The sequence below is a fragment of the Sparus aurata genome, chromosome 2, assembly GCF_900880675.1.
Source record: "Sparus aurata chromosome 2, fSpaAur1.1, whole genome shotgun sequence".
NCBI classification, from domain to species: domain Eukaryota; kingdom Metazoa; phylum Chordata; class Actinopteri; order Spariformes; family Sparidae; genus Sparus; species Sparus aurata.
In genome coordinates this window covers 458,416-485,292 of record NC_044188.1, presented here as the reverse complement: position 1 = coordinate 485,292, position 26,877 = coordinate 458,416, and the positions used below count along the sequence as shown (strand labels likewise).

Below are 26,877 nucleotides of genomic sequence, written 5' to 3'. Positions count from 1 at the left end.
CTGCCACAGTGAAATATATGATGGGACAGCTGACAGAAAAACAGTCTACATTTTTAGTTTTGCTGCAACATAAAACAAAATGTAAAAAGAAAAAATGTAAAAGCTGGACAGATCTTTAGATGCTCCTCACTTTCCAACCAACCAAACTTTTACATATAGAATGGATTTTAGACATTTTCAGTCCATATAGTATGGGGTTAAAGAGCGGCTGGCATGTGAGCCAGTATAATGACAAGAAAATTCTCAGTATATTAGATACACTGTTCATATCAAACCTGCTCTGTAATATTTCAAAACAAGCCCCAAAAGTAAAGTTGAGCAGAGAAGCGAGGTGAGGTGTGCAGGTAGTGACGGCTTTCTGTCTCGTCTGTTTAGAACCAGAGAAACACACTTCAAGGATTCTCATGTACGTGTAGAGAATTAAAGTTAGAGGACCAAAGACTGTGAGACTAGTGATAATAAGTCCAAAAATGTTATTCACTCTGGTGTCGGAGCAGGCCAGTCTGACGATGGAGTAGTTGTCACAGTACACTTTGTGGATAGTGTTCCCACACAGCTGTAAAGAGAAACTCAGAGATACTGGAACAACAACTGCCAGAAAAGAGGTTAACCACATTACAGCAATGAGCAAGGCAACCTTCTTACATGTCATACACATGCTATATTGTAGAGGATAACAGATAGCAAGATATCTGTCATAAGACATGACGGATAGATTTGCAAATTCCACAGTGCCATACGAATGCAAACAGTAAACCTGCAGGAAACAAAGAGAAGCAGGAACAGTGTGAATGTCAGAGAGAATCTGAAGCAGAAGGAACGGAAACAACCCTGAACTACCAAACAGTTCATTTACAAACAGACTGCACAGGAATATGTACATAGGTTCATGTAAGCTCCTGTTCATACAGATAACCACGATGAGCAGAAGGTTGGAACAGAAAATTAAAGCATATAATAATACAACAACCGTGAAAAGTAAATATTTCATAAGACCAGTGTCAAAGTAAGCAACAAGTGTGAAAAACGAAAAGTGCGTAGAGTTTCTCATGATCTTCTTCTGGTTCATGGAATCATCACTTAAGATTAACTGTTTTAAACTTTAACAAACAACATTAATGATTGTTGGTTTGAGGGTAACAATAACACATAAAGTACACATGAATAATGGTTGGTTTACATAATTTCAGTCAATCACTCCGAACTGAGCCAAAGCTCTGCTTCTGCTTCTTTTAATCTTTTCAGTTCAGTGGACGCCCACAGCAGCAGTCTGACCTCATCACAGAAACATCCAACTGATACTGATAGATTTATAACTGATTCTCTGGATACAGCTGACTTTTTAGTACATATATTTGAAAATTTTACCAGGAAGCCAAGTAAAGGTCATTGTTTTGCACCTTAAACATCCAATATGTAATTTCTTTATCGAAACAAAAAACATTTACCACATGTATGTGTGGGAGGTTGGGCGTGGTGGGAATTGCTGCTCAGAACCGGCAAAAGTGTGGGATGCAGATCCAGACCTCCTGAAGAAGTAAACATCTGGAGTCTCATCAGATTCTGTTCTGATCTGGAGCTGCTTACCGACTGGTGGAGGGCTCAGTGATTACTTCTTAACTTCTGGGATTAAACAGTGGATTTATCAGCCTTACTGCAGCAGCGATCCGGAGGTGACCTCCATTGTTGGGTGTTTATGTTCTGTAATGTTGACTGCTGACTGGAGCTGGAGGGGATTGTTCTCACATTATCCCAAATGTTTCCAATAATGTTCAAACCAGAAAAATCCACCAGTTTCCTCGAGGTTATGGTGACATTCATCTGGTCATTTGTTGCTCTTCAGGACTTCAGGAGAGAGTAAGAGAGGAAGGAAGTCAGAGAACAAGATGAAACGTCCATCCATCCATTGTCTGTAACCGCTTCATCCCTTTTATGGGGTCGCAGGGGTTACTGCTGGAGCCAATCCCAGCTGTCTCTGGGCGAGGGCAGGGTACCCCCTGGACAAGTCGCCAGCTCATTGCAGGGCCCTCACTGATGGCAGAGGCCGCCATGCAAGGTGCCAACTGCACATCAGTTTGTGCTTCAGCAAGACTACTGACTGTAATTAAGCCATAAGATTAATGAGCAACAACATGCGCTGATTCTGTCCTAGTCCAATGTTATTTCTGGGCTGTCTTCATCAAAGGTTTTGGTGTGTAGTATGTTGATAAAAAAATTCTGCGTAGGCCAGGATGGGTGGAACGATAGAGCAATCTTTATTGAAACAGATCTCAAGCCTGCATCCGAACCAGGCGGCCGGTCCCTTGTGTTCTCATATCCTGGCACAGTTTTGCCCAATGCTTTGCCCTCTGCTCTACCAGAAATCCTCTTGAGCCTTCGATCTCTGAGATCTACAAGTGACCACCCCCATTCTCTGCCGTGTGGGCCTCTTTAGAGTCCATTTCCTCGCACCTACCTACTTCTTCTAATTGGTTACTTTGGTGGATTCCCATCTATCCAATGGGAGAAAGAGGAGTGACCTATCTCCTCCATCTGGAATAGTTCATCTTCTGGACATTACTTAACTCTACTGATGAGAGACTTAGAGCTCACAGCCTATAGTAAACCGGATTGTCTCTTCATGCTTATATGGAAATGTATACATTGAGAGGGGGCCTTGTCCCTTCGCTAAACCTTAACACACACACACAGAACTGATTAATGGCTCCTGAGGCCCCTTGACATGTAAACAATGCACCGGCCACATGTCTTACCTCACAGTAAGGGAAAAGCAAACTGTCACAGTTAAGTCTTAGCTCTGAATGTGTAACTTTGTAGACACCTCACCAGGTAAACCTCTGATTCAACTCAGCACTCAGCAGAGACTCTGATTCTCTTTTTTCCCCTCTCTTCTCTGTAACTTAACTAAATATATAACCAGGGTCTGATGGTTTTTACATGTTTTAATGCAGAAATGTAATATATTATATCTTACACTATGGTGAGTTTTGTGATATCAGGAGGTGAAACGATGCAGACCACAGGCAGATCACTAATATAAAATCAGCTTGTGTTTGCGTATATGGCCGCTGGTCGTCCTGCCACTGAATAACTCTGAGGTGTAAGTTATGACAGAAGTTCTCTTTTTCCCCCAACAACCTAGGACCCCAGTGAAGGTGAAATCTGATTTTCAAAATAAATACATTTATACACATTATAGTGAGTTCTGGATTCAGGTATGGGAAACTGGCCCAGAAAAAACTTTGGATGAGGAACAGATTGAAGAAACCTTGTGAGGAGCAGCAGATGGATGCAAGAGGAACTGGTCTAATCTCCGGTGTTATTTGTGAATTCCTCCCCCAACAGCCTCAACCTTGTCCTGAAGTGCAGAACAGACAATGTGGCCTCTCCTGGCTGACACACATCTGCTATGTTGCGAGGAGGTTGTAGACTTTTCTATGACTGGGTAACAGTCACATTAGGTGTGGTCGTCCTCTTGTCTATTCTAATTCAAGGTTTCACAGAAGACAATTGTGAGAAATTACATAGTTTTCCATTCAGTAATCAATGTGCTGTAAAAACCATATCAGGATGTGAGGTTTAAGGGTCAGAAAGTCATATGAGGGGCAATTCTCTCTGCCTGAGGTGTTTACAGGAAGGTAGATAGGAAGACATTTACTGTCCTAATAAAACATCAAAGGGTCACTGTCCAGGGGAAGGCATCAGAAGGCATGATCAACCCAAACATCAGGGGGTCACTGTCCAGGGAAGGTATGATCAACCCAAACATCAGGGGGTCACTGTCCAGGGGAAGGCAAGAACAACCCAAACATCAGGGGGTCACTGTTCAGGGGAAGGCATGATCAACCCAAACATCAGGGGGTCACTGTCCAGGGGAAGGCATGATCAACCCAAACATCAGGGGGTCACTGTCCAGGGGAAGGCAAGAACAACCCAAACATCAGGGGGTCACTGTCCAGGGGAAGGCATGATCAACCCAAACATCAGGGGGTCACTGTCCAGGGGAAGGCATCAGAAGGCATGATCAACCCAAACATCAGGGGGTCACTGTCCAGGGGAAGGCATGATCAACCCAAACATCAGGGGGTCACTGTCCAGGGGAAGGCATGATCAACCCAAACATCAAAGGGTCACTGTCCAGGGGAAGGCATCAGAAGGCATGAACAACCCAAACATCAGGGGGTCATTGACCAGGGGAAGGCATGATCAACCCAAACATCACAGGGTCACTGTCCAGGGGAAGGCATCAGAAGGCATGATCAACCCAAACATCAGAGGGTCACTGTCCAGGGGAAGGCATGAACAACCCAAACATCAGGGGGTCACTGTCCAGGGGAAGGCATAATCAACCCGAACATCAGGGGGTCACTGTCCAGGGGAAGTCATGAACAACCCAAACATCAGGGGGTCATTTTCCAGGGGAAGGCATGATCAACCCAAACATCAGGGGGTCACTGTCCAGGGGAAGTCATGATCAACCCAAACATCAGGGGGTCATTTTCCAGGGGAAGGCATGATCAACCCAAACATCAGGGGGTCACTGTCCAGGGGAAGGCATGATCAACCCAAACATCAGTGGGTCATTTTCAAGGGGAAGGCATGATCAACCCAAACATCAGGGGGTCACTTTCCAGGGGAAGGCATGATCAACCCAAACACCAAAGGGTCACTGTCCAGGGGAAGGCATGATCAACCCAAACATCAGGGGGTCACCGTCCAGGGGAAGGCATCAGAAGGCATTAACAACCCAAACATCAGGGGGTCACTGTCCAGGGGAAGGCATGAACAACACAAACATCAGGGGGTCACTGTCCAGGGGAAGGCATGATCAACCAAACATCAGGGGGGTCACTGTCCAGGGGAAGGCATGATCAACCCAAACATCAGGGGGTCACTGTCCAGGGGAAGGCAAGAACAACCCAAACATCAGAGGGTCACTGTCCAGGGGAATGCATCAGAAGGCATGATCAACCCAAACATCAGGGGGTCACTGTCCAGGGGAAGGCATGATCAACCAAACATCAGGGGGTCACTGTCCAGGGGAAGGCAAGAACAACCCAAACATCAGGGGGTCACTGTCCAGGGGAAGGCATGATCAATCCAAACATCAGGGGGTCACTGTCCAGGGGAAGGCATGATCAACCCAAACATCAGAGGGTCACTGTCCAGGGGAATGCATCAGAAGGCATGATCAACCCAAACATCAAAGGGTCACTGTCCAGGGGAAGGCATGATCAACCCAAACATCAGGGGGTCACCGTCCAGGGGAAGGCATGAACAACCCAAACATCAGGGGGTCACTGTCCAGGGGAAGGCATGAACAACACAAACATCAGGGGGTCACTGTCCAGGGGAAGGCATGATCAACCAAACATCAGGGGGTCACTGTCCAGGGGAAGGCATGAACAACCCAAACATCAGGGGGTCACTGTCCAGGGGAAGGCATGATCAACCCAAACATCAGAGGGTCACTGTCCAGGGGAAGGCATGATCAACCAAACATCAGGGGGTCACTGTCCAGGGGAAGGCAAGAACAACCCAAACATCAGGGGGTCACTGTCCAGGGGAAGGCATGATCAATCCAAACATCAGAGGGTCACTGTCCAGGGGAAGGCATGATCAACCAAACATCAGAGGGTCACTGTCCAGGGGAAGGCAAGAACAACCCAAACATCAGGGGGTCACTGTCCAGGGGAAGGCATGATCAATCCAAACATCAGGGGGTCACTGTCCAGGGGAAGGCAAGAACAACCCAAACATCAGGGGGTCACTGTCCAGGGGAAGGCATGATCAATCCAAACATCAGAGGGTCACTGTCCAGGGGAAGGCATGATCAACCAAACATCAGGGGGTCACTGTCCAGGGGAAGGCATGATCAACCCAAACATCAGAGGGTCACTGTCCAGGGGAAGGCATGATCAACCAAACATCAGGGGGTCACTGTCCAGGGGAAGGCATGATCAACCAAACATCAGAGGGTCACTGTCCAGGGGAAGGCAAGAACAACCCAAACATCAGGGGGTCACTGTCCAGGGGAAGGCAAGAACAACCAAACATCAGAGGGTCACTGTCCAGGGGAAGGCATGATCAACCAAACATCAGGGGGTCACTGTCCAGGGGAAGGCATGATCAATCCAAACATCAGAGGGTCACTGTCCAGGGGAAGGCATGATCAACCAAACATCAGGGGGTCACTGTCCAGGGGAAGGCATGATCAATCCAAACATCAGAGGGTCACTGTCCAGGGGAAGGCATGATCAACCCAAACATCAGGGGGTCATTGTTTTGGGATAGAGTAATTACCAACCGTCGTAGAAAAAAGTATGTGACCCCTACTCTGTTGTATTTAAGGTGAAAGCATTTGGAAGGCAAGAGAGAACACTTTGGGTCTTCTCTTGATGCTGCATTATTAAAGAGATCTGATTCATAATGCTGAGTCTAAAATTCTTCTGAGAATTAGAAACTCTCTACCTCACAAAGGAGAAACTTCCACTACATAGTCCACCAGTCTGCGTTACAACACCCTGGTATATGCTTTCTCAGAATGGTTGAGCAGCGTGTTTCTGCAGCTGTATCAGTAATTGTCTCATATTATCATAGTCCCATGAATACACGACAGTGGAGGTCATCTCCCATGTTTCTTTGAAGTCTTAATTGATGCCTGTCACCAGGCTGGATTTTGATTCATCTGGGATGAATAAGTCATAAAATGAATACAACAGTAGTAGTAGTCGTGCAGTCAACTCACAGAATGAAGTTAGGGCTGTAAGCTGAGAGGCTAAGTCACAGCCCTTCAGTGGAGCACCATTGGACCTTATATCAGAGAGAATGTGTTCACATGTGATTAACTCTAAAAAGTCTCGGTTTGTCATTTAACTAATGAAATGACTACTGACTCAAATGAATAACTGTGAAAGTACGTAAATAGAAAGATGAGAGAAAGGAAGGAGGGTCGCGTGATGAACTGGGCTGGACAACTTTTTCATTATGTCTGGGTCGTCTATGAGGAAAGACAGTCGTAAGAAGAGAGGGGAGGGGTTAAACTCTTGTATAAGACGCCTACGGCCTCTATCTTGACAAACGGTCTTGTGTCAGCAAACATGAAACTAACAAGAGGTACGGCTCAAGGAAGTCCGCTGTCCCCACTTGTGTTTGCCCGACTATAGAGCCACGATCAACAGCTATTTGACAAAGTCAAAATATTGAAAAGGAAAAGAAGTAGGAACAAAACAACATAAAATTCTCTTAATATGCAGATGATGTCCTGTTGACCCTAACAAATCCAATTAATGTGGTACCAGCTCTGATAGAATAATGGACTGATATCTGGGTACAAAGTTTACAGAAATAATGCCTTTGGTGAGTTGTGAATGTGTTGAATCTGATTTTGTGAAGCCATTTTGCTGGGCCCTGCAGGGTTCAACTATCTGGGATTAAAGTCACGCTCAAAATGAATCAGCTTCACACTGACAATATAAACCCCTCGATGAAACGTCTTAAAGAAAATAGTATGGTGAGGTGGAGGAATCTTACTTTGTCTTTTCTTGGCAGATGAATCTTATTTGGGTGACTATTTTTCTTTAAATACTTAACTCTGTGTCTAGGCTTTTTGTGATTTGAAAACCAAATGATATTAGAGATATTAATAAAGCAATGAAAGACTTTGTTTGGGCAGGCAAGAAACACAAAATTAAATTGGAGATTTTACATCTCCCAAAAGAACAAGGTGGAAAATGATGTATTGTCTTTATGGGTGATTGTTCAAACTGCTGTGGCTTGAAATAGAGGCAATGATCTGTAAACACTTTTTCCCTGTAAATTTATTAGACAATAGCTAATAATTATAGCTAATAAAATAATAAAGACATGGAGTAGCTTATGGAAATTCTTTAAGGAAACTCACTTACAACATTGGTAGTAAACCTAGACCTATCAATCAAGGGTGCAGGACCAGAGCTTAGGACGTGGCAGAATGCAGGTATACAAATGCAGTTTGATCTCTGTGGTAATGGAGACTTTAAAACATCTGAATCTTTGAGGGTACAGTTACATTTCTTTGCCACAACCGGCCCACACACCGCGTGGAGTGACAGCACCTGGGTGATCTGCTTCTGTTTGAGTGAGCTGAATAAACCCAGTTTGGGCCACAGTTCATTCTGTTCTGGTGGGCTGGATCTGGCTCAGACTTGGGCCAGCTTTGGTTTATTAAAAAGTTGATTTTTGAGTCTAGTACTGACACTTTGGGATTGTAGGTTGGGTCGGTCACCGTCCCAAATGAGACTTAAAAATCCCCTTTTCTTATAAATTAGATCTTTAAGTATAAAGATGATGGAAATAAAGACCTGCCACACTCCTGTGGGACTTTTGATGACGAGCTCAGTCTGCTTTCCTGAACACTTTAAAAGACAGAGCAGCAGAGGTTCAGCTCAGTGAGGACCGACTGACAACTCAATGTTAAGAAGTTATTAACTGTGTCCGAGCTCTCGGTTACATTTCACTTCTTCATCATGATTTTCAGTATAAATTATTGTTTGTGTGTTTGGATGGTTTAGTTTGAAAGTCTGTATCAAAATGTTCCATTTCTCCTCAGCAACAGTTCCTCTGCTGAAAAACACTCTGAGAGCTGAAAAGAGGATGAAGACAAACTCTACACAGGTCTCATATTTCACTCTGAGTGCCTACTTTGACACTGGGCTTTTGAAATATCTCTACTTTATGATTGTTATGTGTTTATATATTCTAATTGTTTGTGCTAATGTATTTCTCATCGTGGTTATTTGTATGAACAGGAGCTTACATGAACCTATGTACATGTTCCTGTGCAGTCTGTTTGTAAATGAACTGTATGGTAGTTCAGGGTTGTTTCCGTTCCTTCTGACTCAGATTCTCTCTGACATTCACACTGTTTCTGCTTCTCTTTGTTTCCTGCAGATTTTCTGTGTGTATTCTTACGTGTGTGTACAATTTTCCACCTTAGCCGTCATGTCCTATGACAGATATCTTGCTATCTGCTCTCCTCTGCAGTATAACACACACATGACATCTGGTAAGGTTGTCTTGCTCATCGCAGTAACATGGCTGCCTTCTTTTGTTGCTGTTTCTATGACAACGTATTTGAGCGCCTCTTTACAGCTGTGTGGGAACACCATCCACGAAGTTTACTGTGTAAACTACTCCATTGTGAAACTGGCCTGCTCTGACACCAGAGTGAATAACATCTATGGACTGATTGTTAGTGCCTTCTTTATCTTTGGTCCTCTAATTGTAATCTTGTACACGTACATGAGGATCCTTAAAGTTTGTTTCTCCGGCTCTAAACAGACGAGACAGAAAGCCGTCACTACCTGCACACCTCACCTCGCTTCTCTGCTCAACTTCTCTTTTGGGGTTTGTTTTGAAATATTACAGAGCAGGTTTGATATGAAAGCTGTGGACAGTGTGTTACACATTGTTTTATCACTGTACTTCCTGACCTGCCAGCCGCTCTTTAACCCTGTGATGTACGGACTGAACATGTCCAACATCCGCGTCATGTGTAAGAGGATGTTGTTGTTGTAAAGTCTTTCAGGCTGACTGAAGGAAACACATGAATAAAAGAAGAAGCCTCTGACTCAACTCATGATGTCTGCTGTTTACTGTGTATGACAAGGTCACAAAACATTCAGGTCTGTGGATAATAAATGAAATAATTAGCGTATGTGTATTTGTTCAGCATGAACTCTGGCAGTAAGAGACACGGACAGATCGACCAGCGCTCTGATGCAGCCTGTCAACTCTGAACATCTCAATCTGTCAAGTAACTAGTTACGAAAGAGATCAGATACATGTAGACAGGAAGTTTAAAGTACCTGTAGTCGACTTACTCTCAGCTTTGACAAGTGTATATTGGTTCCAATACCAATTTATTGATCTCCTTGATGACTAATGCTCGGTACGGGCCGACTTGTCTGACAGTCTCTTTTCAGAACGACTTCTGTGTGTCTGGAAACACTTTACATACAGTCAAGTTCTCAAACTCCAAATCAAACATGTAAATTGCTGCTGGTGTCCCTCAGGTCAAAGGTCACCGCAGCATGTCAACATGTTTGTCTCTGAGGCGTCTTCACATTAGTCACAGTTTCCACTAATTCCCTCTGAAGCAAATTACAGTCAGAGCTGTTAACAAGTGAGACCAATCAGCCTGGCAGACCTCAGTACTGGTTTAACTGGTCCACAGAGGGCTGAGGCCCATAATGACCTCCCCTCAGACCGCTGTGACATCACCTCAGGATGGACGCACACAACTGACATTTTTATTCATTACATTCTTTACATGAAGATCCTTCCAGTGTGAATCTGTCAGAACCTGCTCGTCCACACTGTGATGTGAATGGACTGAGTATTGATCGATTGGAAAGTAATACATCATTAAGAGCAAATCAGGCCTGTTTGAGGGTGGTGGGTAATCACAGGGAGAGCTGGGGAGGAAACCAAGTGGACACACAGCAGTCCAGTTCAGGTGCAGTCGCTTTCACACCTGAGGGGAACCGTACCTGAGAACACATGACCAATACTGAAGACCACCTCAAACAGACCCGGACACAGATCACACACACAGATCACACACACAGATCACACACACAGCACACAGCTCACACACAGCACACACACACAGGACACACACAGGACACACACAGGACACACACAGGACACACACACAGATCACACACACACAGGACACACACAGGACACACACAGCACACACACACAGGACACACACAGCACACACACACAGGACACACACAGATCACACACACAGATCACACACACAGATCACACACACAGGACACACACACAGGACACACACAGCACACACACAGCACACACACAGCACACACACAGCACACACAGGACACACACAGATCACACACACAGATCACACACACAGATCACACACACAGATCACACACACAGATCACACACACAGGACACACACACAGGACACACACAGCACACACACACAGGACACACACAGCACACACACAGCACACACACAGGACACACACAGATCACACACACAGATCACACACACAGATCACACACACACAGGACACACACAGGACACACACAGGACACACACAGATCACACACACAGATCACACACACAGCACACACAGGACACACACAGATCACACACACAGGACACACACAGATCACACACACAGATCACACACACAGCACACACACAGCACACACACACAGCACACACACAGCACACACACACAGCACACACACAGCACACACACACAGCACACACACACAGCACACAGCACACACACAGCACACACACACAGCACACACACAGCACACACACAGCACACACACACAGATCACACACACAGATCACACACACAGCACACACACACAGCACACACACACAGCACACACACAGCACACACACAGCACACAGCACACACACAGGACACACACAGGACACACACAGCACACACACAGCACACACAGCACACACACAGCACACACACAGGACACACACAGCACACACACACACGCACACAGCACACACACACAGCACACAGCACACACCACAGCAGCACACACACAGGACACACACAGGACACACACAGCACACACACACAGGACACACACAGGACACACACAGCACACAGCACACACACAGGACACACACAGGACACACACAGCACACACACACAGGACACACACAGACACACACAGCACACACACACAGACACACAGCACACAGGACACACACAGCACACAGCACACACACACAGCACACACACACAGCACACACACACAGCACACACAGCACACAGCACACAGCACACAGCACACACACACAGGACACACACAGCACACAGCACACACACACAGCACACAGCACACACACAGGACACACACAGGACACACACAGCACACACACACAGGACACACACAGCACACAGCACACACACACAGCACACAGCACACACACAGGACACACACAGGACACACACAGATCACACACACAGCACACACACACAGCACACACACAGCACACACACACAGCACACAGCACACACACAGCACACACACAGCACACACACAGCACACACACAGGACACACACAGCACACACACACACACACAGCACACAGGACACACACAGCACACACACAGCACACACACACACAGCACACACACACACACACAGCACACAGGACACACACAGCACACACACACAGGACACACACAGCACACACACAGGACACACACAGCACACACACACACACACACACAGCACACACACACAGGACACACACAGCACACACACACACACACACACACACACAGCACACACACACACACACAGCACACAGGACACACACAGCACACACACACAGGACACACACAGCACAGCACACAGGACACACACAGCCCTGCAGCTACACACACAGCCCTGCAGCTACACACACAGGACACACACAGCACACACACAGGACACACACAGCCCTGCAGCTACACACACAGCCCTGCAGCTACACACACAGGACACACACAGCCCTGCAGCTACACACACAGCCCTGCAGCTACACACACAGGACACACACAGCACACACACAGGACACACACAGCCCTGCAGCTACACACACAGCCCTGCAGCTACACACACAGGACACACACAGCCCTGCAGCTACACACACAGGACACACACAGCACACACACAGGACACACACAGCCCTGCAGCTACACACACAGCCCTGCAGCTACACACACAGCCCTGCAGCTACACACACAGCCCTGCAGCTACACACACAGGACACACACAGCCCTGCAGCTACACACACAGCCCTGCAGCTACACACACAGCACACACACAGCCCTGCAGCTACACACACAGGACACACACAGCCCTGCAGCTACACACACAGCCCTGCAGCTACACACACAGCCCTGCAGCTACACACACAGCCCTGCAGCTACACACACAGCCCTGCAGCTACACACACAGCACACACACAGCCCTGCAGCTACACACACAGCACACACACAGCCCTGCAGCTACACACACAGCACACACAGCCCTGCAGCTACACACACAGCCCTGCAGCTACACACACAGCCCTGCAGCTACACACACAGCCCTGCAGCTACACACACAGCCCTGCAGCTACACACACAGCCCTGCAGCTACACACTGCCCCGCCTGGTGGTCCGAGTGTCCAGACTTCTACGCTTACATTTTACAACACAGAACTTTCACGCCCACTTCTGGTGGTAAATAGTGAAAAGTGTTTAATGTGTAAGCATCAGTGTAATGTTGTTTTACAGTTTTTATTGATTGCTTTGATGCAGCAGTCGACTCAAACTCCACATTTTCAGAACAGTTAACACACAGGCTGAATCAGTGGCACTCATGGTCAGAATGACTCCTTTTGTTTGCAAAAGGCTCTAACTGTGCCAAAACATTTAAAATATGCAACAAAAGCTCATTTTGCCTTCAAACAACACAACTTGCAAACAAGTGTATGAGCTCTTCCAATCAACCATTACACAGTGGACAACAAAACACAAAACACAGCTCTCAGTGTGAATCAGTGCACCATCGCTTGTCATTGTGGCCTGTTACTCTACGTAACTTTCATGCTATTTGTTGTCAAATTTGCCTTTTTGCAAAGAATTGAATCCAGAATCAGAAATTCTGTGATGCATTTTTGATTCCATTGATTCTTTTTTTCGAACTGTGGCTGAAAACTTTAAATGTTTTGGCACGGTTAGAGCCTTTTGCAAACAAAATGAGTCATTCTGACCATGAGTGCCGCTGTTTCAGCCTGTGTGTTAACTGTTTTGAAAATGTGGAGTTTGAGTCGACTGCTGCATCAAAGCAATCAATAAAAACTGTAATTCTATTCAGAGAGTTATAAAGCACTTTGTTTGTTTGGGCTAGGGCTAATATATTCACAATAACTGTGATGTAAGAACTTTAATGATTGATATCTTGTTAATGATTCACGCATGATAATATCATCCAGCCTCGTGGATCTCTTGCTCATCTGGTGTTTCACGCTTGATGCCAACTGTTCTTTATGATTTTACAGTTATAGACACAAAAACAATTTGATTGCTACTAATTTTTTTTCTGTCTATAGATTTCAGTGTCATGAATTTGTTAGGTTGCAATAATGTGGAGCTTAAAATCTGATATCCTGAGTAGAAAATATAAGCTGCAGTCAGCGGCCCTGTATCACAGACAGTGTGAACATATAACTGAAGCACAACACAGCCTGCTCACCTGTAATACACCTGTCTCACAGTATGGTGACCACATGAGATGCTCCTATCAATCAAAGCGACTCTGCAGGCAGCTTCAACAGGACCACTTAACTTCATGTGAGGAGCATGAAGAGTTCACAGCTGCATGTATATAACACTTTACACTCTGAGTCATTTCTGACAGAGTTGAGGCTCTACTAACATTTTAAAGGTTGCACCAACTGAAATAGTTTCATCTCAGGCAGAAGTTACAACATGGTTGTTTAAAAGGTGAATTTAACGTCACACACAAATGTTATAGTGTTGGTGAGTAAATATCTGAGGTGAGATGACTTTATCATTTACAACCAGTCTCTAAGCCTCATCATGTGCTTGTTATAGTTTATAACATCATGTGTTTCATCACCGTATGTTGCAGTTGATGCTTTCACCACTGGATGGTGCTGTTGTTATTTTAAACCAGCTGTGGATGAAGGCAGAAGGACAGCTCTCACCTCAGTGGTTGAGATGGACGTTACATCTCTACAAACAAGGACTCAGTCTCAGTTTCAAACAAAGTCTCAACGGATCATTTAGAGTGGACGTTACACTCTAACCTCAGACAGCCTACAACAACTGAGGCTCCATGTGGTGATGAAACCTTTGTGATGACTGGACGACACACTGGTCCTCCCGAGCTGCGGCCGCGGCCCGGTTTCATTGATAGTATCAGTCACATCGTCCTCCTCTGCTCATCCTGTTTGTTCTCAGACAAACTGAAACGAGAGACGGCCGAGGGACAAATCCAAACATGTAATGTCACTTTGAAGTGTGAACATTTCTGACAGGAATTCAACTAGTTTGCTTTGACACTTTCAGCGATCAACTGAATACTACAAACTTTGTATTAATTGAATGCTCTTCATTACCACACACACAGCAAACAAGACTCGTGTCGACACAGGTGAGCTCAGGGGATGTATTCACACTATTTATTCCTTATTATTGGATGGAAACAGTCTGTTGGTGACCGAGACGTCACCACACAGCAAACGCTTACATATGTTGAATATTTTGGACATTTTCAGCCCGTACAGCAGTGGAGTGAAGAGAGGCTGGCATGTCAGGAAGTACAGTGATAATAAAATGGCCAACATATCAGGAACACTGCTCATATCAAACCTGCTCTGTAAGATCTGAAAACAAACACCAAAGGAGAAGTTGAGCAGGGAGGCGAGGTGAGGAGTGCAGGTACTGACGGCTTTCTGTCGGTTCTGTTTGGAACCAGAGAAACAAACTTTAAGAATCTCAATGTAAGTGCAGATGATTAAAAATAGAGGCATGATGACAGAGACAAAAGTGTAAAAGAGACCGTAAATGTTTTGTAGTCTGGTGTCAGAGCAGGCAAGTTTAACAACAGCGTAGTTTCCACAGTAAACTCTGTTAATGATGTTCCCACACAGCTGCAGAGGAGCGCTCAGTGATATCAGTGCAACAATCGCAAGAAAGGGGAAAATCCATGTCAGAGCAATAAGCACAGCCACTGTTTTAGGTGTCATACGAGTGTTATACTGCAGAGGACAACAGATAGCAAGATATCTGTCATAAGACATGGCAGCTAAATTGAAATATTCAACACACACGTACGAATACACACAGAAAATCTGCAAGAAACAAAATGAAGCAGAAACAGTGTGAATGTCAGAGAGAATCTGAGTCAGAAGGAACGGAAACAACCCTGAACTACCATACAGTTCATTTACAAACAGACTGCACAGGAACATGTACATAGGTTCATGTAAGCTCCTGTTCATACAGATAACCACGATGAGAAATACATTAGCACAAACAATTAGAATATATAAACACATAACAATCATGAAATAGAGATATTTTATGAGCCCAGTGTCAAAGTAGGCACTCAGAGTGAAATATGAGACCTGTGTAGAGTTTGTCTTCATGGTTGTGGCTCATCAATCACAACTGTTAACACATGAAGTCAACATGTCTCCTGCTGTCGGAGGTTGGTCTGCAGCTAAAGCTTCAACCACACACAGTAATGAATCAACCAGTCACCAAAGTCCTAATGGAGAGAACACCTTGAACCATGAAACAGATGGACATTGTGCTGCTTCAGTCTGTCCTGATCTTCTTTAACCTGCTTCAGCAGCAGCAGGCTGACGTCATCACTGGAGGACCTGCTGGCTGTTCGTCACTTCTAAATGATGCCTCGCAGACGGACTCAGCTTTTGATTTGCACTGAGGGAACATTGTGAGTCTCTCTGTGGATGTGATTATTAAATAAATACACATAAAACTGCAGTCCTGTCGCTTTATATGTAAAACTGTATATATAAATATATATATATACACACACACACACACACACAGGCACACACAACTATATATATATATATCAAACGATATATAGTTTTATACATATATAGTAATATACATAACTATATTTAGTGTATATATTATATCTATCTATCTATCTATCTATCTATCTATCTATATATCTATATATATATATATATATATATATATATATATATTTATATATAGTCCCACACAACCTCTCCTGGACTGCTTTTGACTACTTCATGGTTCCAGCAGCTCTCACAAGCCTCATCAAGGCCTACTTCCAGCTATGCCTGACAACAGCAGAGTGCACCCCAGCGTGGCAACATCTGGGAGTGGGTATCATGGCTGGCTGCACCGTCTCCCAACGAGCCTTCACCGTGGCCATGGAGGTTATCATTCCAGCATCTGGATGGATGGTCAGAGGCCAGTGCATAAGACCTGGCCTGAGGATGCTGCCTGTTCAAGTATACATGGACGACCTCACAACACTTACCATGACTAAGGCTTGTACCGTATGGTTGTTGAGAAAGCCTTAAGACAACATCGAGCTGACTCAGATGAAGTTCAAGTCAAGCAAGTCCAGAAGCATCACGATCATCAAGAGGAAGCTGTCAGACCAGCACTTCTAGATTGGGAATGAGGCTTTTCCAACTGTCTCCGAGAGAAGCCTGTGAAGAGTCTGGGTCGGTGGTATGATGCCTCCCTTAAAGACACTGAGCAAGTAGATCAGCTCAGGATGTAGTCAGTGGACTGGAGAACAATAACAGAACCAAACTTCCTGGCAAGTTGAAGCTCTGGTGCATGCAGTTTGGACTACTTCCATGCCTCATGTGGCCACTTACCCTATATGAAGCGCCACTCTCTGAGGTGTAAAAGCTGGAGAGACTGATCAGTTCATATGCAAGGAGGTGGCTTGGTCTTCCCAGGTGCCTCAGCAGTATAGGGCTCTATGGCAAATGAGTTGTAGAGCTACCCATTTCTAGTCTCTCTGGGGAGTACAAGAGTGCCAAAGTCAGACTGGAGATGATGCTAATGGATTCCAGAGATCCATTTGTAGCCCAAGCTGCCCCCACATTGAACACTGGGAGGAAATGGACCCCATCTGTAGCTTCCAAGCAGGCAACAACAGCAATCATGGGTCAAGTGCAGCAAGGAAGGAGCGGTTGGCCTCAGGGCCCGAACACCAGCCTCGACCAAGGCTTCTCTCTTCCAGAGACGCAAGCTTGTCGTGGAGAAGATATGTTGGCAAGAGCAGGCAACAAGGTGTGCCAAAGCTGTCACTTAGGCAAAGCAATGCCAATGGATGACATGGGAGGGAGTGGAGAAGAGGAAGATCTCCTGGAAAGAGCTTTGGGAGATGGAGACATTCAGATCAAGCATCACCATTCCAGGGTTTTAGAAAGGAATGAAAGAAGAGATACAGGTCTGTAGTTTCGGATGTCACCTGAGTCTAGGGTGGGTTTTTTTAGGAGTGGCATTACTGTGGATCTCTTGAAGGAGTTGGAATAAGGCATTAAGTGAAGGAGGAGTTGATTAGGGTGGTGAGGATTGGCACCTTGTAGGTTTAGGGAACTAACCCTAACAGAGAGCTGGTCCAGTACCTCCTGGACAGGGACATACTCAGGATCAATCAATTGGCGCCCAATGCGGGGTGGGGAGGCAGGAGTCCTTGCGCCCAAAAGAACCCCAGAAGGAAGCCAGCCCCTGTTTGTTTGAGACGACCCGAGAAAAATGCACAGCAGTGAGGTCATCTGCCCAAACGCCAGTGAAGAGAGATCCGCCAAAGCAAGGAGGATCTCCAGGCGACCGGCAAGAGTCAGCTGAGTCACTAGACCCACAGGAAAGGAAGTGAGCGGGGTAGCCAACGCCACTCGAAGGACGAAGGGCCAAGTCCAGCTGACAGCACGGAATAGCCCAGCAGTCTTCCAATCATCCGTGACTAAACACGCAACAAGAGGCTTTGAGGGGCAGATGACTTGAGATGACAAAAGAAACGACATGGCTGAAAGGAATCAGCTGCCCCTGACAGTGGGACCAGCAGTCTCTGATTCAGCCAAGGAGGAAATTGAGGAACCTGCAGAGTTCGAGGAACCTGAAGCATCAGGAGCAACCCAGAGGCTCCCCTGCAGTATCATCCTGAGGGAAGATGGAGTCGATAGCTGGGATCCAGCAGAAACAAGGTTCTTCATGAGGTGTAATCCAGGCAAGGAATACTACACCTTCCAAGAGGAAGTGGCTCACTATGCAGCAGAGAGAAATCTGATTTGTCAGGATCGAAAAGTGGGATGAGATACCCAAGGAAGGGTGGTCCCAAAAGTGTCCATGCAGGAAAGAACAGACGCCGTGCATGCATCCTTAGGCCATGTAGGCACCCTACCCAGCAGGAGAGGCAGCAACTCTGTGTTCAGAAGGCCAAATTCGCTGCGTCCTCGTAGACTGTGAAGTATATGGTCGATACAACACAGGATATATATATATATATATATATATATATATATATATATATATATATATATATATATATATATATATATATATGTATATATATATATATATATATGTATATGTATGTATATATATGTATATATATGTATATAGTTTTATACATATATTGTTATATATGTAAAAAGAACCATATATACAGTTTTACATATAAAGCGACAGGACTGCAGTTTTATGTGTATTTATTTGATAATCACATCCACAGAGGGACTCACAATGTTCCCTCAAGAGACAATAAACAAGAAGTGTTTGACTTTCTTTATGTTTTCTCTCACATTCAACCAATAAGAGAAACATATTGATAGATCAATAAAGTACAGTGCAAATCAAAAGCTGAGTCCGTCTGCGAGGCATCATTTAGAAGTGACGAACAGCCAGCAGGTCCTCCAGTGATGACGTCAGCCTGCTGCTGCTGAAGCAGGTTAAAGAAGTTCAGGACAGACTGAAGCAGCACAATGTCCATCTGTTTCATGGTTCAAGGTGTTCTCTCCATTAGGACTTTGGTGACTGGTTGATTCATTACTGTGTGTGGTTGAAGCTTTAGCTGCAGACCAACCTCAGCGAGCAGGAGACATGTTGACTTCATGTGTTAACAGTTGTGATTGATGAGCCACAACCATGAAGACAAACTCTACACAGGTCTCATATTTCACTCTGAGTGCCTACTTTGACACTGGGCTCATAAAATATCTCTATTTCATGATTGTTATGTGTTTATATATTCTAATTGTTTGTGCTAATGTATTTCTCATCGTGGTTATCTGTATGAACAGGAGCTTACATGAACCTATGTACATGTTCCTGTGCAGTCTGTTTGTAAATGAACTGTATGGTAGTTCAGGGTTGTTTCCGTTCCTTCTGACTCAGATTCTCTCTGACATTCACACTGTTTCTGCTTCTCTTTGTTTCCTGCAGATTTTCTGTGTGTATTCGTACGGGTGTGTTGAATATTTCAATTTAGCTGCCATGTCTTATGACAGATATCTTGCTATCTGTTGTCCTCTGCAGTATAACACTCGTATGACACCTAAAACAGTGGCTGTGCTTATTGCTCTGACATGGATTTTCCCCTTTCTTGGGATTCTTGTAGCGATATCACTGAGTGCTCCTCTGCAGCTGTGTGGGAACATCATTAACAGAGTTTACTGTGGAAACTACGCTGTTGTTAAACTTGCCTGCTCTGACACCAGACTACAAAACATTTACGGTCTCTTTTACACTTTTGTCTCTGTCATCATGCCTCTATTTTTAATCATCTGCACTTACATTAAGATTCTTAAAGTTTGTTTCTCTGGTTCCAAACAGAACCGACAGAAAGCCGTCAGTACCTGCACTCCTCACCTCGCCTCCCTGCTCAACTTCTCCTTTGGTGTTTGTTTTCAGATCTTACAGAGCAGGTTTGATATGAGCAGTGTTCCTGATATGTTGGCCATTTTATTATCACTGTACTTCCTGACATGCCAGCCTCTCTTCACTCCACTGCTGTACGGGCTGAAAATGTCCAAAATATTCAACATATGTAAGCGTTTGCTGTGTGGTGACGTCTCGGTCACCAACAGACTGTTTCCATCCAATAATAAGGAATAAATAGTGTGAATACATCCCCTGAGCTCACCTGTGTCGACACGAGTCTTGTTTGCTGTGTGTGTAGTAATGAAGAGGATTCAGCATGGTGTACAGGTTGGGTTGATGATGGACAACGACAGTTATCTTGGGTTTTGTATTTTGCTCTGTTATGTTTTAACAGTTGATCTGACTGATGCGACCAATCAGCCTTTATTCCTGCTGAGGAATCATTAACAGAAGGAACAATGGAAAATGTAACTACTGTAAATCCAAACACTATCAGAGAACATTTACTACCTGTGATCTTTTGTTGTCATTTTAAAATCATACGGTCAGTAATGGTGCTCAGGCAGCTGAGAGGAGAACTGACACAGTTCAATCTGCAGACACTCGAGTCAGAAGAACAATCTTCTGGTTCTGAACATGTACTTGTTCAGGTTTAATCTGACTCAAGTTTATAGTATTCAGTTAAAGGGATATTCCGGCATAAATGTAATCCATGGTCTAACACACCGTGACACTGAGTAAGACCCCCCTCCAGAGATCAAGTTTTCCGACCGCTATCTTATGTAGTTTTAACAACCTCAGAAAATACCGCTCGATAACAATACACTGCAGTATACGCCTCCAACAAGAAACCACCATCAAAAGCCACTCATAGCCACAAATAATGCTCAGAACAGCACCAAACGTCAGCAACAGTACAAACAGGGTCTCAGCACATAGTTAGAGGCATCAAACATCTGCATCAAACTGTTGCTGACGTTTGGTGCTGTTCTGAGCATTATTTGTGGCTATGAGTGGCTTTTGATGGTGGTTTCTTGTTGGAGGCACAGACTGCAGTGTATTGTTATTGTGCGGTATTTTCTGAGTTTGCTAAAACTACATAAGCTAGCGGTCAGGAAACTTGATCTCTCGGGGGGGTTTTACTCGGTGTCACGGTGTGTTAGAACATGGATTAAACTTACACCGGAATATCCCTTTAATCGCTGAAAGTGTCAAAGCAAACTAGTTGAATTCCTGTCAGAAAAGTTCACACTTCAAAGTGACATTACATGTTTGGATTTGTCCCTCGGCCGTCTCTCGTTTCAGTTTGTCTGAGAACAAACAGGATGAGCAGAGGAGGACGATGTGACTGATACTATCAATGAAACCGGGCCGCGGCCGCAGCTCGGGAGGACCAGTGTGTCGTCCAGTCATCACAAAGGTTTCATCACCACATGGAGCCTCAGTTGTTGTAGGCTGTCTGAGGTTAGAGTGTAACGTCCACTCTAAATGATCCGTTGAGACTTTGTTTGAAACTGAGACTGAGTCCTTGTTTGTAGAGATGTAACGTCCATCTCAACCACTGAGGTGAGAGCTGTCCTTCTGCCTTCATCCACAGCTGGTTTAAAATAACAACAGCACCATCCAGTGGTGAAAGCATCAACTGCAACATACGGTGATGAAACACATGATGTTATAAACTATAACAAGCACATGATGAGGCTTAGAGACTGGTTGTAAATGATAAAGTCATCTCACCTCAGATATTTACTCACCAACACTATAACATTTGTGTGTGACGTTAAATTCACCTTTTAAACAACCATGTTGTAACTTCTGCCTGAGATGAAACTATTTCAGTTGGTGCAACCTTTAAAATGTTAGTAGAGCCTCAACTCTGTCAGAAATGACTCAGAGTGTAAAGTGTTATATACATGCAGCTGTGAACTCTTCATGCTCCTCACATGAAGTTAAGTGGTCCTGTTGAAGCTGCCTGCAGAGTCGCTTTGATTGATAGGAGCATCTCATGTGGTCACCATACTGTGAGACAGGTGTATTACAGGTGAGCAGGCTGTGTTGTGCTTCAGTTATATGTTCACACTGTCTGTGATACAGGGCCGCTGACTGCAGCTTATATTTTCTACTCAGGATATCAGATTTTAAGCTCCACATTATTGCAACCTAACAAATTCATGACACTGAAATCTATAGACAGAAACAAATGTATATGTATATGTATAGTTATAAACTAAGCACAAAAAGGAAGGACATTTGTATGTCTTTGTTGTAATAATGATCTTGGCAATAAATGTTATTCCTATATGTTAAAGCCTGTTTCAGTGGTGCCACATTTGGAAGGAACGTGCATTTGTGGGATGAGCAGCAGAGCTGATTACTGAGTCGCGGCCATGAATTAATACAACTATATTATAGTTATATTATATATATGAGTAAATATAAAAGAGCACCAGCTCACAACAAAAGTCATCTCATGACACGTTCCACATGGTGTAAACCAAACTACTTGTTTAAGCCAGCACTGATACGACACTGATTCATTATATATGAATAATAGAAATAATGATTAATATAAACCACACTGTCTCTGCAGATGATCTTGAATCAGTGAATAAAAAACTTCTGATGGAAGGTCAGTGCATCACAAATCTAACGTGGTGTCTTTATCGATGCCACAAAATAATTATTACAACTTTACAGAAACAGAAATAGAATAAAACATGCTGACTGTGATTTCACGTGTCCTTTATAATGTGTATAATCTAAATGATTCACCCTCTATGATATTTCATATTTACTGAGCATAAATGAAAACAGATAAAGTTACATACTACATATATTGAATTATATAAATTACACACATACAACCTTTAAAGGATGCTACAAAGGTTTTGCAAGAGAATGAAAACAATTCCATTTGCATCTTATTGCCGGATCCTCACATGAATATAGTTTGTGAATGACGTCTGCATCAGTGGTTCTGTCAGGACTCCACAGGTTCTGCAGCAGATCTCTACACTAACACAAGGTGAGCCTTTACAAACTCACTGAGCTTTTCTAACTACACAGACTTTACAGACATCATAAACAACATCTTTGTCAAACATGTGATAATGTTACTGATTTATTTTGATGAAACACGTTTCACAATGAATGCAGCTGAACTTCAGCTGTCATGTTTGGGCAGCTGTAGCTCAGGAGGTAGAGCGGGTCGTCTAGTAATCGGAAGGTCACTGGTTCAAATCCCGTTTCCTGCAGCTGCATGTTGAAGTGTGCTGAGCCCCAAACTGCTCCTGATGAGCAGGTGGCGCCTCCGTCATCAGTGTGTGAATGTGTTAAGTGTTGTAAAGTGCTTTGAGCGGTCAGTGGACTGGAAAAGCAGCATAAAAATACAAGACCATTTATTTATACTTTAAAACAAATCAAACATTATCAGTGTCTTTGCAAACACTGAAATCTGTCAGAGGTCATTAATAGACAAGACTTTTACATATGATGCGGATTTTGGACATATTCAGACCGTACAGTAAAGGGTTGAACAGAGGCTGGCATGTGAGCCAGTACAAGGACAGAACAATTCTCAACATATTAGGAACACTGTTCATATCAAACCTGCTCTGTAATATTTCAAAACAAGCCCCACAAGAGAAGTTGAGCAGAGAAGCGAGGTGAGGTGTGCAGGTGCTGACGGCTTTCTGTCTCGTCTGTTTAGAGCCGGAAAAACAAACTTTAAGGATCCTCATGTACGTGTAGAGAATTAAAGTTAGAGGACCAAAGATTGAGAGGGCCGTAATGATGAGTCCATAGATGTTGTTGACTGTGGTGTCAGAGCAGGACAGTTTCACTACAGAGTAGTTATCACAGTAAACTTTCTCAATAATGTTCCCACACAGCTGTAAAGAGTTACTCAAGGATGTCATCACAACACACAGGAGGAAAGAGCAAACCCACGTTAGAGCAACAAGCAGGCCGATTCTTTTAGATGTCATCCGGCTGTTGTACTGCAGAGGACAACAGATAGCAAGATATCTGTCATAAGACATGACGGCTAGGTTTAAATATTCAACAGCACCGTAAGAGTATAACAAGAAGATCTGCAGGAAACAAAATGAAGCAGAAACAGTGTGAATGTCAGAGAGAATCTGAGTCAGAAGGAACGGAAACAACCCTGAACTACCATACAGTTCATTTACAAACAGACTGCACAGGAACATGTACATAGGTTCATGTAAGCTCCTGTTCATACAGATAACCACGATGAGCAGAAGGTTGGCACTGACAATCAAAATATATAAAGACAAAATAATCATAAAGTAGAGATATTTCAAAAGCCCAGTGTCAGAGTAGGCACTCAGAGTGAAATATGAGACCTGTGTAGAGTTTGTCTTCATCCTCTTTTCAGCTCTCAGAGTGTTTTTCAGCAGAGGAACTGTTGCTGAGGAGAAATGGAACATTTTGATACAGACTTTCAAACTAAACCATCCAAACACACAAACAATAATTTATACTGAAAATCTTCACAAAGAAGAAAATCATGATGAAGAAGTGAAACGAGCAGAAGATTCACACTGACAGCTCAAATATGTAATCAGTGTTCAAGAACTTTCAAAATATGAATCCTGTGTTCAGTTTGTCTTCGTGCTTCTTCTGCTTCATGAAGCGTTCCAACACTGTTCCAGCAGGAACTCTCTCATCGTGTTCAGCTTCCACAGTAAACTGAACCATCGTCACAGATACATTCTATCATCACCTCTTCTACAGTCTCCACAACACTAACATGAGACAGGACAGTCGGAGACAGTATCTGTCCACCTGCTGACAGAGTTTTAACCCGTCAGGTGTGAGGACGCCCACAGCAGCAGCCTGACGTCCCTCATCCAGCTGCTGCAGGAGGGAACACCTGCTCCTCACCTGCACAGCTGACAACACAACGTCACCGAGTATTATTAGCAAGAAGTGGATGAACCTCAAACATGACAAACATCACATTATCCATCAAGAAGAATTCAATCTGATACGTTTTATATTTCATTTGGTTCCGTGAAGCTTTCCATTTTAAAATCACTGAACTTCATGAATGAACTGACGGCGTGCAGCCACGTGACGGCGAGCAGCCACGTGACGGCGTGCAGCCACGTGACGGCGAGCAGCCACGTGACGGCGTGCAGCCACGTGACGGCGTGCAGCCACGTGACGGCGAGCAGCCACGTGACGGCGTGCAGCCACGTGACGGCGTGCAGCCACGTGACGGCGTGCAGCCACGTGACGGCGTGCAGCTATGTGACGGCGAGCAGCTACGTGACGGCGTGCAGCCACGTGACGGCGAGCAGCTACGTGACGGCGAGCAGCCACGTGACGGCGTGCAGCTACGTGACGGCGAGCAGCTACGTGACGGCGTGCAGCCACGTGACGGCGTGCAGCTATGTGACGGCGAGCAGCTACGTGACGGCGTGCAGCCACGTGACGGCGTGCAGCTATGTGACGGCGTGCAGCCACGTGACGGCGAGCAGCTATGTGACGGCGTGCAGCCACGTGACGGCGTGCAGCTACGTGACGGCGTGCAGCCACGTGACGGCGTGCAGCCACGTGACTGCGAGCTGCTCAGCTGCTCCGCACTGTTCTGCTCGAGTACAAAGAAGTCTTTTGTTACATACTGTTGCTGTATATGTTTACATCAGTTAGTTATTTGTTATAATAAATGAACAATATAAAAATCTAATAAATAAAGTTCCCCACCTGCACTCACCTCTAACATGAATGTAGTTACTGAATGTCAGCAGTGTTAACTGTTGCTTCAGACAAACATGTTCAGCTCCTCACTGTTCATCTTCTACACCTTAAAACACTCGACGCCTCAAAATGGCTCCAGACCGGCGGAGTCAGGAGGCCACAAGACAAAGACCAGTAGCAGCAGTGTGAAGTGACCCGTCTCAGCTCCACCGAGCCGGGCTGATGGGACTCAACTTGCCAATTGTAGCCAGTGGACTTTATAATGTGAAGTGCTCAGCGCCTCGCAGTGAACCGGCTGGTTCGGTCAGTTACTAACTGTCAGCTGGTCCAAATGAAAGAGGCTCAGCATGTGTCTGTCGGGTCGAGCTGATCGTCCATCACTACAGTCGACACTGAGTCCTTCACGTCTTAATATCGTGGACAAAGCATCACGATGAGGCGATAACTGTCTGACAGACAGACAACTACAACATGCGGTGATTAAACATATAACACACATGATGACTCGTCGCCTGCTGAGTCAGTGTTAACTTCACTCCTCATCCTCCAACCTGTCTACCTGTGAAGCGATGCAGCGTCACACCTGCTGTCCTACAGAGGACGTTAAACCTGCTGAGACGTCAGTGGGACGTTTCAGTTGTAACTTCTGCCGACAGTCAAACTATTTCAGTTGTTGCAACCC

General features: G+C 44.8%; 5 protein-coding genes across 5 annotated transcripts; 2 read left to right on the top strand and 3 right to left on the bottom strand.

The window, feature by feature from the left end:
* Positions 1-115: 115 nt before the first annotated feature.
* LOC115570987 (olfactory receptor 11A1-like) lies at positions 116-1,051 on the bottom strand. The gene has a single exon (XM_030399910.1). The coding sequence runs from the start codon at positions 1,049-1,051 to the stop codon at positions 116-118; it is 936 nt and encodes a 311-aa protein (XP_030255770.1).
* Positions 1,052-8,564: 7,513 nt separating this feature from the next.
* LOC115570986 (olfactory receptor 11A1-like) lies at positions 8,565-9,558 on the top strand. Its single transcript, XM_030399894.1, has one exon. The coding sequence runs from the start codon at positions 8,572-8,574 to the stop codon at positions 9,556-9,558; it is 987 nt and encodes a 328-aa protein (XP_030255754.1). The 5' UTR covers positions 8,565-8,571.
* Positions 9,559-15,241: 5,683 nt separating this feature from the next.
* On the bottom strand, positions 15,242-16,210 carry LOC115570978 (olfactory receptor 11A1-like). The gene has a single exon (XM_030399880.1). It carries the CDS (start codon positions 16,208-16,210, stop codon positions 15,242-15,244), a length of 969 nt encoding a protein of 322 aa, XP_030255740.1.
* A 3,523-nt stretch (positions 16,211-19,733) lies between these two features.
* On the top strand, positions 19,734-20,702 carry LOC115570977 (olfactory receptor 11A1-like). Its single transcript, XM_030399865.1, has one exon. It carries the CDS (start codon positions 19,734-19,736, stop codon positions 20,700-20,702), a length of 969 nt encoding a protein of 322 aa, XP_030255725.1.
* A 3,233-nt stretch (positions 20,703-23,935) lies between these two features.
* Positions 23,936-24,868, bottom strand: LOC115570971 (olfactory receptor 49-like). The gene has a single exon (XM_030399851.1). It carries the CDS (start codon positions 24,854-24,856, stop codon positions 23,936-23,938), a length of 921 nt encoding a protein of 306 aa, XP_030255711.1. The 5' UTR covers positions 24,857-24,868.
* Between the last annotated feature and the right edge of the window lie 2,009 nt (positions 24,869-26,877).